The 15,792-nt window shown below is 47.5% G+C and overlaps 1 protein-coding gene across 5 annotated transcripts in view; it reads left to right on the top strand.

Moving 5' to 3' along the window:
- ABCC8 (ATP binding cassette subfamily C member 8) overlaps positions 1-15,792 on the top strand; it is a 75,957-nt gene that overhangs the window by 12,170 nt on the left and 47,995 nt on the right. For 3 of the 5 annotated variants that reach the window (XM_069469657.1, XM_069469656.1, XM_069469655.1), the window contains exons 5-8: positions 575-817; positions 1,516-1,704; positions 8,801-8,965; positions 11,993-12,148. In XM_069469657.1, coding sequence (XP_069325758.1) covers positions 575-817; positions 1,516-1,704; positions 8,801-8,965; positions 11,993-12,148 — 753 coding nt within the window. The remainder of the gene's footprint in view (positions 1-574; positions 818-1,515; positions 1,705-8,800; positions 8,966-11,992; positions 12,149-15,792) is intronic. The other 2 variants (XM_069469659.1, XM_069469658.1) reach the window with 1 other exon arrangement.

Below are 15,792 nucleotides of genomic sequence, written 5' to 3'. Positions count from 1 at the left end.
ATGAGCATGAACTGCTACACTAACCTGCATTTCTCTGACTCTTCTGCTTTAGTTGGGGATCCACAGGGTACAAAGCCCCTTGCATTCCCTTCCTCAGCTGACCCTCATAGTAACCCTGTGATGCAAGTGCCGCCCCCTTTATAAATGAGGAAGTATTTTAGATGAGCTTTGTCCAAAAACACCTTGCCAGTTAGTGGGGGAGGCAGGATTTGAACCCAGGTCTGCATTACTTCAAGTTCTGTGAACTCTGTATGAACATAATAGTGTCCTTAGATCTGTAAAGAAGACTGTATAGGGGAAATTCCTGCTCTTTCCCAACTCAACTTAAACCGAACCCAGCCCAGCCAGGGGGATTCAGACTAGACCTCAAGGAATAGTTACAAAGTCAGGAGGCCCTGGCATTGGTGGCCAAGAGATGTTGGGAGACCCTTTTCCTGTAAATAATTATAGGCAAGAGATGGCTCATCTGTTAGAGGTCAGGTGTGGATGTCACAACCCCAGATCCTTGCTGGGACAAAGTGGGGAGCAGTGAAAAGTTGTACTTACCTATCCTCCATGGCCCATGTGCTCACAGAGATACATCTTCTTCAAGACACCAAGGGAGGTGAAGCCCCCCGAGGACCTGCAGGACCTGGGGGTACGCTTCCTGCAGCCCTTTGTCAACCTGCTCTCCAAGGGCACCTACTGGTGGATGAATGCCTTCATCAAGACTGCCCACAAGAAGCCCATCGACCTGCGAGCCATTGGGAAGCTGCCCATCGCCATGCGGGCCCTCACCAACTACCGGCGGCTCTGCGAGGCCTTTGACGCCCAGGTGGTCAGTGGGGGCATGGCCACACTGCCCATTCCCTGCCCTCTGGTTTAGAGCCACAGACAGGGACCTCAGAGGATATCAGGAAGGGAAACAGAGGCCCAGTGAGGGGAAGAAGCTGCCCAAAGTCACACAGTGAACCAGGGACAAGTCTTAAGACTAAAGATTCATAGGCTAGTCACAGCTGGAATGGCTTTTACAATTAGGGTCATCTGGTCCAACATCCTTGTCCAGATGGGGAAACTGAGCCCCTGAGAAAGGCTGTGACCTGCCCAGAGCTGGCCCACAGATGGTAGGTGGCAGAGCCAGTCTCCTGACTCCCGGTCCAACGCTTCTTCACTGCTTCCGCCCTAGCACAGGGTAGACCCCAAGACAGACACAGTGGCAGGTGGTAATGAGTGAGTATGGCACATGGCCACTCCCTCATCCCCATGCTGTGCTCATCATATAGGCCCTGACCAGCTCTGTCACCTTGAATGATCATCTGGCCTCAGTTTCCCCATCTAGACCATATTGGTGCTGGTAGGCCCACCCAACTGTGCCCTTGGTGATTCCATGATTTCTTCCTGGAGTTCACCTGTTTGCAGAGGACACGACCACGGGGCTTCCCCAGGCAGCAGGAGCCAGGGGCATCCTGGGAGGCTGGGCCCTGCCATGAATGAGCCCTTGGCCACTCTGACCTGGCCATGGGTCTCTCTGGGCAGAGGAAGGATGTGCAGAGCGCACAGGGTGCCCGGGCCATCTGGTGCGCACTCTGCCACGCCTTCGGGAGACGCCTGGTCCTCAGCAGCACTTTCCGCATCTTGGCCGACCTGCTGGGCTTTGCTGGGCCGCTGTGCATCTTTGGGATCGTGGACCACCTTGGGAAGGAGAACCACGTCTTCCAGCCCAAGGTAGGCCACCCCAGGGGTCGAGCAGGACACCCTCCAGAAGGCGTGAGCGTGCACACTCCTCACACGCGCACGGCACCCCTCCAGAGGATGCTCTGCATCTCTTCACCAGACACTCACTCTAGGAGGTGAGTGTGGGCCCCGAGTTTCCTGGTGCCTTGCTCTCCCCACCACGCCATCGCCACCGTGGTACCTCCCCCGGCAGTGAAGCCACTCAGAACGTCACAGGAAGTGCATTTGTTTGCCCAGTGTCTAGAGTGTCTATGATTTGCTAGGTTCGTTGGTTTTCAGTTCATATCACCTTAATAGACTGAGAAAGTTTTTAGGGACCTGTCTTCGGTTCTGGGCACCCTAGCACCTGAGGTTCTGCAGGGGCCTTGGGGCTGCTGTGGGAGTGAGGAAAGTGGGAAGCCCCCGTGAGTGGGGCTCTCTCTCCCCCCACTCCAAACTTCATTCAAAGCTGCCCTCAGTTTTATCAATATGTTGGATTTTACCATTGATTTTTTAAAGAAAGGGTTAAAAATACTTGAAACTTATTGGACTGGATGATACACTGGCCTTCCAGATGCGAAAATGCTACAAACTAAAATTTGTTGAGCAGAAGAACTAGAAATCCCTTTCTAGGGCGTGATGTTGCCCACGTGGGGCCGCAGCATCCACTTCCGGGGCTGAGAGGTACCGAATTCTCTCGTCTGTTTCTTTGCAGCCACTTAGGTTTAGATACCATGAAATGGAAAACTTTTCACCCCCTAATGAGACTCAAAGTTTTATTTTCCCAGTGAGGACTTCATTATAGCATTTTAACCACAGAAAGTCCAAAAATAATGCAGAGAATTAGTAGTCAGGGATCTTAATAATTTATGGTACCCCTTGTTTATTCATTTCATGAGCTCCAAAATCACAGATCGCAGTTCATCTTCAGAGGTTTATATCCATTTTTCTGGAGATATAATTAGTCAGCTTAGCACTTTTGGTCAGAAATATGAGATAAGCCAAGTCTATTATCTGATTTATTCAGCGAATGTTTTATTGAACCCTATTGTGTGCCAGGCGTGGGTTGGGCTGTGGGAAGATGAAGGCAACGGTTATGAACACGGACTATGAACTGTAGTAACAGCCACTTACTGACCACATAATATATACCTGGCTGTGTGCAGAAGTTATCCATGTGTTATCTCATTCAGTCCCTAAAACTACAGTTTGGAGTGAGTATATTTCTGTAATAGCTTTACTGTAATATAATTCACATACCATACAATTCCTGAGATAGGTATTCTTACCCCCATTTTACAGATGAGAAACTTGAAGCTCAGAAAGGTTAAGTAACTTTCCCCAGGGTCTCTCAGCTTGTTAGTAACATAGGATTTGAATCCAAGACCCTTTTACTCCGTAGTCTGGGCACTTACAACCATGATGCTAAATTGACTATTATTACCAAGCCATCACCTCTGGCTCCGACGACTGTGAAATCCAATGGAGGAGAGAAAAATCTAAATAAAATATTTGTATACCGTTTGTTACATAGGACTGTTAGGAGGTATTTACAGGGACTTGTGGGAAAAGGGAGTGATTAACTTAGCCCATGGCTATGGACAGCTTCATAGAGGAGCGGATATTTGACTGGGGCCTTGACAGAAGAGTAGGAGTTTTCCAGGCTGATATGGGCAGATTTCCTTTTTGATTGAGAATGTAAGGACTCTTTTTGCTTCTTTAGACTTTGATGGCTTTTGAGGCCTTCTCTCACATTTTGAGCCTCTGTACTTTACCTGGCCCAAGAAAGAAAGAACAAGTAGCTGCTTCTCTTGTCCACAGGAGTGTCTGTGGACGAGACGCTTTAGTCTGACTGTAGGTAACCCCAGAACACTCTACATTGACAATCCTGCAGCAGCATGGAGCCAGTTGTTAATATTAGGGGGAAGTGACACTGGCCAGAGCTCTTATCAGCTTGTCCACCCCATCCCCTTCTTCCCGTGTTTCCCAAAACCCCTGTGGGATTCTCCTAGGGAGAGAGCTCTGAGGCAGGATTTGCCACAGAGATGGTGAGAACACTTAGAATTTTAATTCATCTGAATGTTACCTTTGCCATTTTTTTCTCTTTATTTATACACAAACCCTGGAGTTTATTGCCCTCTCATTGGAATGCTCTTGTCCCACTTACTTATCAGCACGCAAATCCCTGAGACAGATGGCCCTGCCTCAGTGGCCAGCGGCAGCAGGCCTTATCAGATTTAATGTTTGTTCTCTGCAGCCCAAATACAATCAGCAAATTTCCGACATAGAAACGAGAGTTGAAAGTAAATATAATCTCCAGTATTCACAACAAAACACTCTCAATCGTGTGGTTGCCTGGGATATGGCTTATTTCTCTTTGGGACTTCTGAGCCCAGAAAATGGGAGAAAGGGGTCATTTACTGAGGCCCTCTGGTTCCTCTCCCTGCCCCCTAGCAGTTTTTTTTTTTTTTTTTTTTGAGACAGAATCTCACTCTGTTGCCCGGGCTAGAGTGCCGTGGCATCAGCCTAGCTCACAGCAACCTCAAACTCCTGGGCTTAAGCGATCCTACTGCCCCAGCCTCCCGAGTAGCTGGGACTACAGGCATGTGCCACCATGCCCAGCTAATTTTTTCTACATATATTTTTAGTTGTCCATATAATTTCTTTCTATTTTTTAGTAGAGACAGGGCTCTTGCTCAGGCTGGCCCCCAGCAGTTCTAACCGAAAGAGCTGGGTGCTGTTCTGGACTCGAGGAATGACAGAGAAGGCAGCTCCCTGGCTACTTGTCATAGTGTTTAAAAGTCTGGGTGAGGAGGCCCGTCTTTCTACCCAGCCCGAATCCGTCCTGCTGCAGTCAGCATGGCCGGGCACCCATGGTTTAGTCATCATCCGTGGCTGCCTGTCCTCTCTTCCTTCCAGCACACTCACAGTTGGCAAGAAACACAGCGCCCTTGGTATCCTCGAGGACGAACGTTTCCGGTGTCTTCTTTAGGTACCGAAAGTGTCTATGACCTGCTAGGTCTTTTGATGTGCCTGTCCCCTCTGCCACTCCCCAGCGAAAGCTGGGACCCAGGCTCTGCCCACGATCTAACTCTTCCCAGCCCCCTCTCTGGCCCAACCCCCACTCCCAATCTGTCACCTGCTGTGCATGCCACTGATCTGGCTGCAGGGCGAGGGAACTGGATTCAGAAAGAGCTGCTGGTGTATGAAACCTGCCAGCACTACTCTGGGATACCAGCTGAGCCAAAGGAAGAAAGAACCGTCTGGGTTTGATCTGAGGGCCAAAGCTTTAAACAGGCTCTAAGCCTCAGTGAGGAAGTGTGTGGGTTTGTGAATGTGTATGTATTTATTTCTGAATGAGTTCTCCTAGGAACTTCTTATGGTTCTATATGTGTGTTCTTCTGTTTGTCCCTATGTCTCTCAGTGTCTAGTGTGTTTGTATGTGTGTGTGTTCCCATTTGGAAGGCCAAATTTGTGGCTGTCACTATGGGTGACTTAATGAACTTACGTGCATTGGGTGTTTCTGTGACTTTGTGATGTTGATGTGTGGATCAGCATCTTCACGATGATGTCCATGAAGTTGCTTTGGCCTGGAGTACCTGCCTTCACTTCAGTAACTCCTCCTAATCCACCAAGACTCTGCTCAAATGTCGCCTCTTCCAGGAAGCCTTCCCTGGTTGAATTAGTGCCTCTCCTCTGTGCTCCCATAACATCCTGTGACTCTCTCATCAAAGCACCCCTTGTCTCTTCCCTGACTTGACCCTGAGTCCCCCAAGACAGGAAGCTGCATTATCTGACTTCTGTGTGCTCAGCACCCAGCCCCCTGTTTGACACCCAGGAGACACATGGGAAATGGTTCTGCAATGAATAATGTACAAGTTACCCTATATTAAGTGCTTACACTTGCATGTGTTTTTTTTTTTTTTACATGCATTGAAACTTCACTGCAGATCTCTAAAGTAGAAACCCTTCACAGCCTCATTTTACAGGTGAGGAAACTGAGGCTCAGAAAGGTTGAGGAACTTACCTAAGGACACAATAGCTGATATATGATGAGTCAGGATTTGAACTCAGATATGGCTGACCTGCAAGTCCCAGCCCTTAACCACCATGTCAAATGGCTGTGCAGGATGGGTCAGTGTATTGGTCCGTGGGCGGTCAAAGATGTTCTTGTTTTTATCCAGGGCCTCCCAGGGCTGGGACCTATAGACAACTCACCTTTTGGCCCCAGCCAACACAGGAAGCAAGAGCCCAAGTGACCACCTCTCCTTTAAGCTCCAGAGAACAAGGGAAGGAGACCTTTCTAGCCATACTTCCGTCCACACAGGGCCAATGGCCGTCCAAACTGCAGAGTGAGGAGTCCTGGGTTCCAGTCCTCCTTCTGCAAGTAACCCTCTCTGTGCTGCTCGTCATCCGTTACATTCCGCAGGCCTCAGCTGCAAAGTGGGGAGATGTGTAACAACTCCTGTAGCAAGTACTTGGGGCCTGAGGATCATACGCATCGATGACTTAACACACATGTATTGAGCGCTACTGGGGAAACCCCTGGAAGCAAACACAGTGTCTTCCTGAGAGCTTGCGAAAATGCAGAGCCAGGGCACGTGACCTTCTAAGCATTTCTTTTCCTCCACACGTCGGGTCGTAGGTCCCCGGCCTTTCCTCTCCTGCCTCGGTGCCTCCGGGGGGCTGGCCAGTGCCCTCGCACCCACTCCCTGCTGCCCAGGGCCTCTTCTCGCTGGACTTCACCAGGGCCTGCCTTCCTCGGGCAGCTCCCGGGCCGCTTGGCTACTCCGGTACCCATTTCTTAATCAAAACTCAGCTATGCTGGGTTCTACCTCTTTTAAACTGTCTCTTTTTTGAAGAGAGATCTAATAATGACCTCATGACTTATATCTTCAGCGAGATTTTCATTTTAACAGGTCACAAAATTCTTGATCTACAGAAATAGTTTTCTGACCCTAGGGTGTGTGCGTTGAGGGGAGGGAGGGCGTCAAGGTTTTGCCTTTAGAACGGCAAAAACAGGATTTGGTGCTTTGTTAAAAATGTACAAATACTGATGAGTACATTTAACAAGTACCAACCGTAGTCTAACCAATGCACATGATCAGTTGACTTTCCCAGCCCTCATCATCCAGCCTGTGTGTTTTCTGAGCACTTGTGGCACCGCACCGTCTGGCGTTCCGTGCTGCTCAAGAGCTTTCACGGCGATCAGCGGTCTTGGGTGCACGGTGTTCCCATGAGTATCTTCAAGTACGCAGCCATTCCCTCCAGTTGGACATTTACATGGGTTTTTGCACTCTCTGCCTGCCCTAACTCCAAGTTAAATGTCTTTGTGCTTCCAGTCATTGCCTTGTGTTAACTCATTAATATGTCCTGTGGGATAAATTCTCATGACGTGTTTTGTTGCTTTAAAATAATAGACTCCATTCTCCAGAGGTGAGTCTCCGCAGAGGACACTGGGACAGAAGAATCTCAGGGCGTGTTAAACAGGACTGGGTCTTCTAAGCTCATGTGCCCATATTTTTGGCTCAGTACCAGCCAAGTGGGCATGTTTCTGTCTCCCACAGGTCACAAGCCTGCCACTGACAATAGGACACACGAGATCAAAGGGCTGGATGAAGCCTAGATAGTGGGTCTGGGGTAGTGTTTTTGGCAGGTTCACATTCACATATTGTCCCCTTACCAGCATGTGACCTTGGGCCAGCCACTAACCATACTGAAAGCCCATTTCCTCGTGTATGAAATGGGGCTAATAGTGGTACCCTTCTCACTAGGGTATTGTGAGGATGGAGTCTACACCTGCCCCTGTAAGGTCAGGTCTCACTGCAGCTGAATTTTAAGGTGATTTTTCTGCTTCCAGCCCATCCTTTCCCTTCCCTCTCCTTCTCTTCCCTCTGGTACATTGGCAAACAGGGCAGAGAGTCAGGGGCTCTGGGCCTCTGTAGGTCCTTCCTCTCAGCCTTGCACGTGTCCTTCACTGGTCTCCCTGTGGCTGCTTCCTGCTGTCCCCAGTAGGGACAGACAGTGGTGAACAGGACCAGACAGCTCCAGGGAGCAGTGAGGACTGGTTTGGGGAACCTCTGTTAAACAGAGAGGTGAGGTCTTTCCTACCATCAGAAAGCCCTGCATCCGAGACCCAGAAGTTTCTGGCCCTAGGGAACAGCCTCCACTGAGAGCCCTGGCACTGTCAGCCTGATCCCGGTTGGTTGTGGACATGCCCACAGGCTCCTTCTCACCACTTTGTTCCCATCCCTGCAGCAGCTCCCACACCCTTGCAAATAGCATACACGGCTCAGGGCAGTGTCTGAGAAAGGGGCAGTTCTGTCTTCCTGGAAATATTGATGTGGCTCCACTGGGGTATGATGGACTTACCAAGATCAAAGTTTTCCTGGGAGCCATTGATGCTGAATTTGGAAACAGACACGCTGTTGTTCCCTGGTATCTTTAGCAACAAAATCAAAATGTTTGTTTTTCTTCACTGGTTATCATCTGAGATCTTGCGGGAAGTACAGCAAGGGAACCTTACATCTAAAAGGAGGTCCTGGGAGCCCATGAGGCTGGCAGGCTCGGGTCTGTAATCTTTTCAGTCTATCGTAAGTGACGAACTCCCATCTCTGCCCCGGGAGCCACGTTTTCCACTATCGTTCCTGCCTAGAGAGCCCTGCAGGGCAGGCTGCTGCTGAGTCTGGGACAGGCCCCTGCTGATTCTGTTCCTGCAGCAGAGAACATCGAGAGACTTGTAGTAGCAGTTCTGGTTTTGGCTGCTCCGTGATTTGCTCTGTTTATCCTTGTCCCATTCAGGGTGCGTTCCTCTGGGCCCGGTGATCCCTTTGACGCCGAGAGTCATATGTATGGGCCTTAAGTTAGAACTGGGCCCCATTCTGTTCCCGTAAATGGGAAGATGAAGGGTGTAGGCAACCTTCCCTGTAGTTAGAAGAATGTTTAGTTGGATTTATCGGTGCGATTTTTCACTGATAAACAATTGCATAAGGCTTTGCAACCATGGAGGGTCCTGTCGTAGTCACGGCCATTATGGCACAGTGACGTGTACTGATGGTGATCGTTTTGCTGGTAATGACGGGCACCTCTGAACTTCTCTTTCCAACAGACACAATTTCTCGGGGTCTACTTCGTCTCATCCCAAGAGTTCCTCGCTAATGCCTACGTCTTATCCGTGCTTCTGTTCCTTGCCCTCCTACTGCAAAGGACATTTCTGCAAGCATCCTACTATGTCGCCATTGAAACCGGAATTAACTTGAGAGGAGCCATACAGGTACTGAGATGATTATTTTTTCACTTCACAATAAGAACCAGTATTGAGAATAATGTCCATGAGCATTATTCATCCTCATAGGCACTCAAGAATAATTCTTCTGTGAATTTATTGTTTGTTTCCTTAGGCAATGTGGGATAGTGGGAAGTGCCTTGGGCCGGACGTGGGGAGTGTAGTTCTAGCTCTGGGTCTGCCTTGTACTAGATCTGAGATGCCAACTGCCCAGCCCCTCGGCCTCCTCAGCCTTGAAAGTGGCAGACATCACCGGTCGATCACAGCACTCTTTCCCACTGAGTGCAAATGCAGCCTTAGAATCCTTCTCTAGATACCGTTCCAGGTTCTGCTGCCAGGAAGTCTTCTTTGGGTGCAAAAACAGGAACATGTTTGACATACCAGGTCTAGATAGCTTCTAAGATCTGTTCGAGCTCTTAAATCTTGGTTACTGATGAGAGAGATTTATCTAATCTGACAGGTCACCGGGGTCTAGGCTCTTCGTCCTGCTTTCTGTAGATTCCTTCTTAGAGTTTGTTGGAAGGATGAGCAAAGTTAGGGAGTATTCAGGGCCCCTTTGAAGAAGTGATGAGAGAGTTGCCCAAGTCCCAGAGTCATAATTAGAATCTTGGTTCAGCTATTGGAATAGAGAGACCCTGTATGAGAGCAGTTTAAATGAAGTTCCTTTATTTTTCACATAGAGTCAGGGCTGACACAGCAGCTATACAATCATCAGAGACCTGGCTTCTTCTATAATGTTGCTTTGCCAGCCCTCTTACATGGTCTCATGGCCACTGAAACTGCCACTGTCATGTCTACATTTAAGTCAGCAAGAGGAAAGAATGGTGCTTTCTTTTAAAATCATAATGCGGAAGTTGCACATACCTTCTCCTATCCTGTTGGTGAGAAATTGGCCAGATGGCCATACCTAGGGAGGCTAGAAAGTGTGGTCTTTATTCTTGACAGACATATATGCCATGGTAGAAATTCTCTACACAAAGGGCAGAATGGACGTTGGGGAATAACTAGCAGATTCTGCTAGTGATTTTCATGAAGCTGTGGCAAAATCCCAAAGCTACCTCATTCTTCAAAACTGTTCCTTAGAATCATTAACATTGCCTGGTCCTGTGGGAGCCAGGATCAGAAGCTTTATAAAAAAGGGACTGAGAGGAGAAGAGTATATGTTGGGCTGAGGAGAGTGTCAGGGTCCAAACTCTAGCAATCTTGGGAAAGTCTATGTCAATGGTGTCCCCTGAAATTGTGTAGTGCACAACCTGTGCAGCTGTATATGACAACACTGCCCATCCCCAGTGGTTTTTCACTGGAAAAGCAAAGCACCTCCTCAGGGATGTCATCATGTGACAATGGTGGAAAGAGGCCAGGAAAACCCAAGACCATCTAAGATTCATGGGGCCGGGAGCTAGGAGGAACCAAATTGTTGCTCCATTCAGAAAACCTCTCCAAAAATCCCAGCCTCTGCTCAGACCCCTCCAGTGACAGGCAGACATGCACCACCATAAACAACAGCCAATTCTGTGGTTGGACAGTTTTGCAATTAAATCTACTTACTATTTGTATGTTGTAAATCACATACCAGCCCAGTATTTTCCAATTACACTAAAAGAGCCAAAAAATGGTTTTTTAATGTGTTAACATGTAATTGTTTTTATCAAACTGTTTTAATCTTTTGCATTAATGAGAGATTAATTACTATGCCACAGAAAGGAAATACTAGCGTTACTTATGGAAACAAATAAAGAAAAAAAAATTTTCTTCCTTTCAGAGATTTCCAGAAAATTATTTACAGCAAATTTACCCTTGTAGATGAGAGTCTGTCTCCTTGTGAGTTTGAGAATAACCACACTTTTTTGCATGAAAAGGTATTAAGGAAAATTCCTGAATTATATGTATAGTTTATAAAACAATATACTAGCTATCAGTCCGTTGTGCACTTCTGTGTATACCGCTCTTTACTTAATATTGCATTATCTGTAGATTACTCTGTGTCCCTACTTCACTGATACCAGGTGATTATCTTTTGAAGCCTGATTTCACATAACCTAGAAGATGCACAGATTTGTCAATAAACCTTTGCCATTAATTTAAACCATGGTTTATATATACTCACAGAAAGACATAGAATAGGTTCGTGCTTTAAGAAACACTGACCTGCAAAAAAAGCCTGGGTTTACACAAAAGGTGAATTAAGGGCCAGTCATCCACCTCACAGCAGAATGCACAATAGAATTTCATTCAAGTGCAGGCATCCCCAGGACATTTAAGACAGGAATGTATTTTTCCTAGTTCAAGCGTGCATGGCCTGGAAATTGCAATCTTTGTGGGCAACACGATTGCTCTGTACATAAAGCTTTTGGGTTTAGAGCTCAGGGGCAGTCATTGCCATGGCTGCTGCCTGTCTGCCACCGGAACAACTCTCGGGATGGCACTGGGGCTGACCGGCACTGCAGGTTGTGTAACACATCAGACGTTCTGAGGCTAAACCCTTGTTCTGTTTCAAGGCTCAGTTATGACAGGACCTGGTCCCACAGCGTCCCTAGCCCTAACCCTAACCCTCCCCAGGTTGAGATGGCCACTTTAAAACAGACAGCGGGCCCTACTTCATCATTTTTATGGCTCTGAAATGTGCTCTCCACTGGCCTCTGGTAAATCAAGAATGCAACTGGCTGGACATGAAGATCTGCTTTTAAGATTTAAGAACTAATTAAGTCCTGTCCCCAAGGGAAAGGCCTCGCTTACTGGGGAAGTAGCTTGCCGTGCTGGCATGGACTCCTCGTTTGAATGCTCCCTCTCTGACTTGCTGGTCTATAACAAAAAGCCCTTTACCTCCTGAGCTGTTGTTACCTCATTTGTAAAATTGGGTCGGTGATACAGCTCCCCCTTGCAGAGTTACTCTAGGGCTCCATGGCGGATGTCTGAGAAGCCCCTGGCACATCGTAGACACGTGGCATCTGGGGTGGCAATTAGGCTGATGATGATGATGATGATGAATGTGAAACACTCTGCTCTCATTTCTAGACCAAGATTTACAATAAAATTATGCACCTGTCCACCTCCAACCTGTCCATGGGGGAAATGACTGCCGGGCAGATCTGTAACCTGGTTGCCATCGACACCAACCAACTCATGTGGTTTTTCTTCTTGTGCCCAAACCTTTGGGCTATGCCAGTACAGGTACCAGATGTGTGCTGGGGAGTGGGGGGACAGGGAGGGGTGGCAGCAGGACACAAAACCAGAATCTGCTGGTCCATGTCCAGAGACTGGGAACTCACCATCTTCCATTCTATGTTTCCCTGTACCTTCCACCCTCTTGGGGTCTCCATGGGATGTACCCCATGGAGGTTTCTATACTGTCCTATATTCTGCAAGAAATCTAGTCATCTCTTGATTACCAGAGAAGGTACTATCATTAAGCCTTTAAAAATGCAGCCAACTTTATAAACTATAGGATAATCATACATGGAACACTTTTGCAGATGTTAAAAGTTATGTTGAGGCAAATTACCAAATTACTTAATTAACATTGAAAAGTGTTCATGGTTGGGCACGGTGGCTGACACCAGTAATCCTAGTACTTTGGGAGGCCGAGGCAGGAGGATCCTTTGAGCCCAGAAGCTCAAGACCAGCCTAAGCAACATAGGAAGACCCTGTCTCTACAAAAAATTTAAAAATTAGCAGGCATGATGGCGCACGTGTGTAGTCCCAGCTACTCAAGTTGCCAAGGCAGGAGGATTGCTGAGCCCGGGAGTTTGAGGTTGCAGTGAGCTATGATGATGCCACTGCACTCTAGCCCAGGCAACAGAGTGAGACCCTGTCTCAAAAAAAAAAAAAAAAAACACAACCAAACAAACAAAAACTTAAAAAAAAAAGTATTCATGATATATTTTTAAACAAAAAGAGTAAGTTACAAATTAGTATATGCTGTATGATTACTACTAAGTTGAAATAAATGTACGTATAGATTTGCAGAGATTCACACAGAAAAAAGAACTAGAAGTCTGCATGGCAGGATTACAAGCGATTTTTATTTTCTTTATGCATTTCTAAATTCTCCAATAATCATGACGTCAAAAACATGGTAATTTTAGAAGCCAGGCAATCTTTGGGGCTGGCTCAGGAGGAGGCACATTCTCCCCCAGCAATAGTGGGAGAATCCTCAGCTGGTCAACCTGAGCCCTGGCCTTGTCTACTCTGTCTCCCATCCAGAGACCTTCCACCATGGAGTCTGACCCCTGACCCCTGTCCTGTGCCTGGGAATGAATCTTAGCACACTGGTGCCAGACCAGAAGCCAGAATCCCAGCCCCATTCCCAGAGGGCCTACAGATTCCACAGGGACTTTCTGGTGTTGCAGAAAGGGTCTATACCTGGGTGAGACAGGCTGATACAAACACTTAACCTCTCTGAGCCTCAGTTTCCTCATCTATGAAATGGGGATGATGCCTCATCTCTGGAGTTGCTGTGACACTTCAGTTAGGTAGTGTAAGTAAAGCACCAAGCAGAGTGCCCAGCAGCGTGGCCACTTAGTGAGTATCAGATCCCTTTAACTTGCAGACGTTTGGTGTGAGCAAGACTTTTCCAATATTTGGGATGCAAATTTCATAAACCTTAAGCTTGAGTGATTTTTATTGGTCCTCCCTGTCTTAGAATTAAAAGATAATATTAAAAGAACATAGGAGGAGGGGCTCACATAGGGAGACAGCTAGGTAAGGTGGGGATGTAGAGAATCTGATGTCCTTTTTTACAGAAACAGCCATACATGCCACCCCCCATTACCACCTGCTCACGCCCAGACTGCTCCCCGGCCCCACCGCCAAGACGGATCAATGACTGCAAAAGCTACAGAAAGGCCTGGAATGCTCATCTATTAATAATAAAGTCACCTACCAGCCTTTTTTCCATAAGACCCTTTCTAAGCTGTTTGCTGTGGCACACCCCTGTAGTCTCAGCTACTTAGGAGGCTAAGATGGGAGAATTGCTTGAGCCTGGGAGTTCAAGTCCAGCCTGGGCAACATAGTGAAACCCCATCTCCAAAAAATTTTTAAAAACCGGGAGAGACGAATATTTCTGACCATGCTGCTCTCGTTAGTTAAAACTTCAGGCTGTGAGGGCCTGGGGCAGAGAGAGACAGCCTGGGATGATGCTAACAAGTACACAGCACTCGAAAGTTTATAAGACTCTTCCTGTTGTGTCCCCTTGAAAAGTCTATTTCGTACGATTTTATCTACCAAACCTGCTGCATTACTATTGTTAGTAGTACTTATAGTGTTTCTTGCACATGCGTCATTGCTAATAGTGCTAACTAGTATGAAGCATCAACCCCTGCGTGTGCCTGGCCCTGTCCCAGCCCCTCTCACTTGTGTAATTTAACCTTCACAACACTTGGGGTAGGAAAGAGAGAGATTTTTATCTCCAATGATTACTTTCCCTTGCTTATTTATCATGAAGTGTCATTTGGTTTTCTGTTTTTAATTCACCAAAGACCATACCTTTGCCACTTATAGATTTGACCGGCACTCAAGAGCTCGACTACCAGGAATTGATACAATCCCAGCCCCGTGGCAAAGAAACTTGACATGCTCAGGATTCCATGTGCGGCCTGGTTAGCCACAGGGCACGTGAGGCTTTTTGTAAGATTGAAATCACCACAGGAGACCCCTGAGGGCTCTCCCTGGTTCGTAATCTTTTTTCAGTCACATGCACTTTTTAAAATCCACCCATTTAAAGTGTGTAGCTCAGTGGGTTTTAGTATATTCAGAGTTGTGTAGCCATCATCAAAAATTTAGCAATTTTCATCACCCCCGCAAAGAAGCCCATACCCATTGGCAGTCACTCCTCATCCCCGCTGCCAGCCCTATGTGACCACTAATGTACACTTACTTTTGAAAAATCTAATGAAACTTTCTTAGAAAAAACCAACACTTGTTCACACATTTTGCCTATAATTTTAGCAGCTTCATGGCCCCCCCTGAAGTTTGTCAAGGGGACCAAGTTAAGGAACTTGGCCACAGTGGACACCTCTGTGTTTCCTAATCTCATGGGTGTCAGAGGCCCAGAGAGGGCAGGGACCTGACCCTGGGCCATACAGCGAATGACAGTGTAAGCAAGGATGCTCCAGTAGGACCATCTTACCCACGCATCTCCTTTCTGCAGTTGCCTCCTGACAGGGTTCCCATGAGGCTTTTTTGTTTGTTTGTTTTTGAGGAAGGTTAGCCACCCTGTATTGATCTCCGGCTATATGCCAGGCACTATTCTAGGTGCTTATCACAGAGGTTCATTTAATTTTCACAACAGGCCTGCAAAGTGGGCATTATAATCACCATTTTAGAGATGAGGAAGCTGAGACTCAGAGAGGTTAAGTAACTTGTCTAAGATTGCACAGCTAAGAACTGGGGCTGCCTTCACACTCAGGGCCATAGACTCCAGGGACTGTGTTCTTACTGCACTAGACTGCTTTCCTAACCTGTAACTAAGAGACAAAATGGACCTTTCTTTCTCACATTTGCTTTGCACACCCGGCATCTCTAATTTCTGGTATTCTCCCCCATGAGGACCATTCAGACCCCTGCAGAAGAGAGGGATGGACCAAGGAGGCTGGGGAGCACAAGGAGGGGGAGCACGACGAGGAGCCTTGCAGCAGCAGCTGCATCCCCAGCTCCAACCCCAGCCACTGCCAGCCCCTTGGCAGTGGTGTGGGTACGGTGCTGCCCCCCAAGGTGCCCTATTAGTGATGCTGGGGCATCCTGGAATCTTTCTTTGTGTCTGGCACAACCTAAACTGGCTGCAGAACACCCTGATTGCCTCCACATGCAGCACAGCT

This window comes from Eulemur rufifrons, chromosome 6, assembly GCF_041146395.1.
Source record: "Eulemur rufifrons isolate Redbay chromosome 6, OSU_ERuf_1, whole genome shotgun sequence".
Classification (NCBI taxonomy): domain Eukaryota; kingdom Metazoa; phylum Chordata; class Mammalia; order Primates; family Lemuridae; genus Eulemur; species Eulemur rufifrons.
The sequence above is the reverse complement of the archived record's forward strand: the minus strand, read 5'-3'. Positions and strand labels throughout refer to the sequence as shown.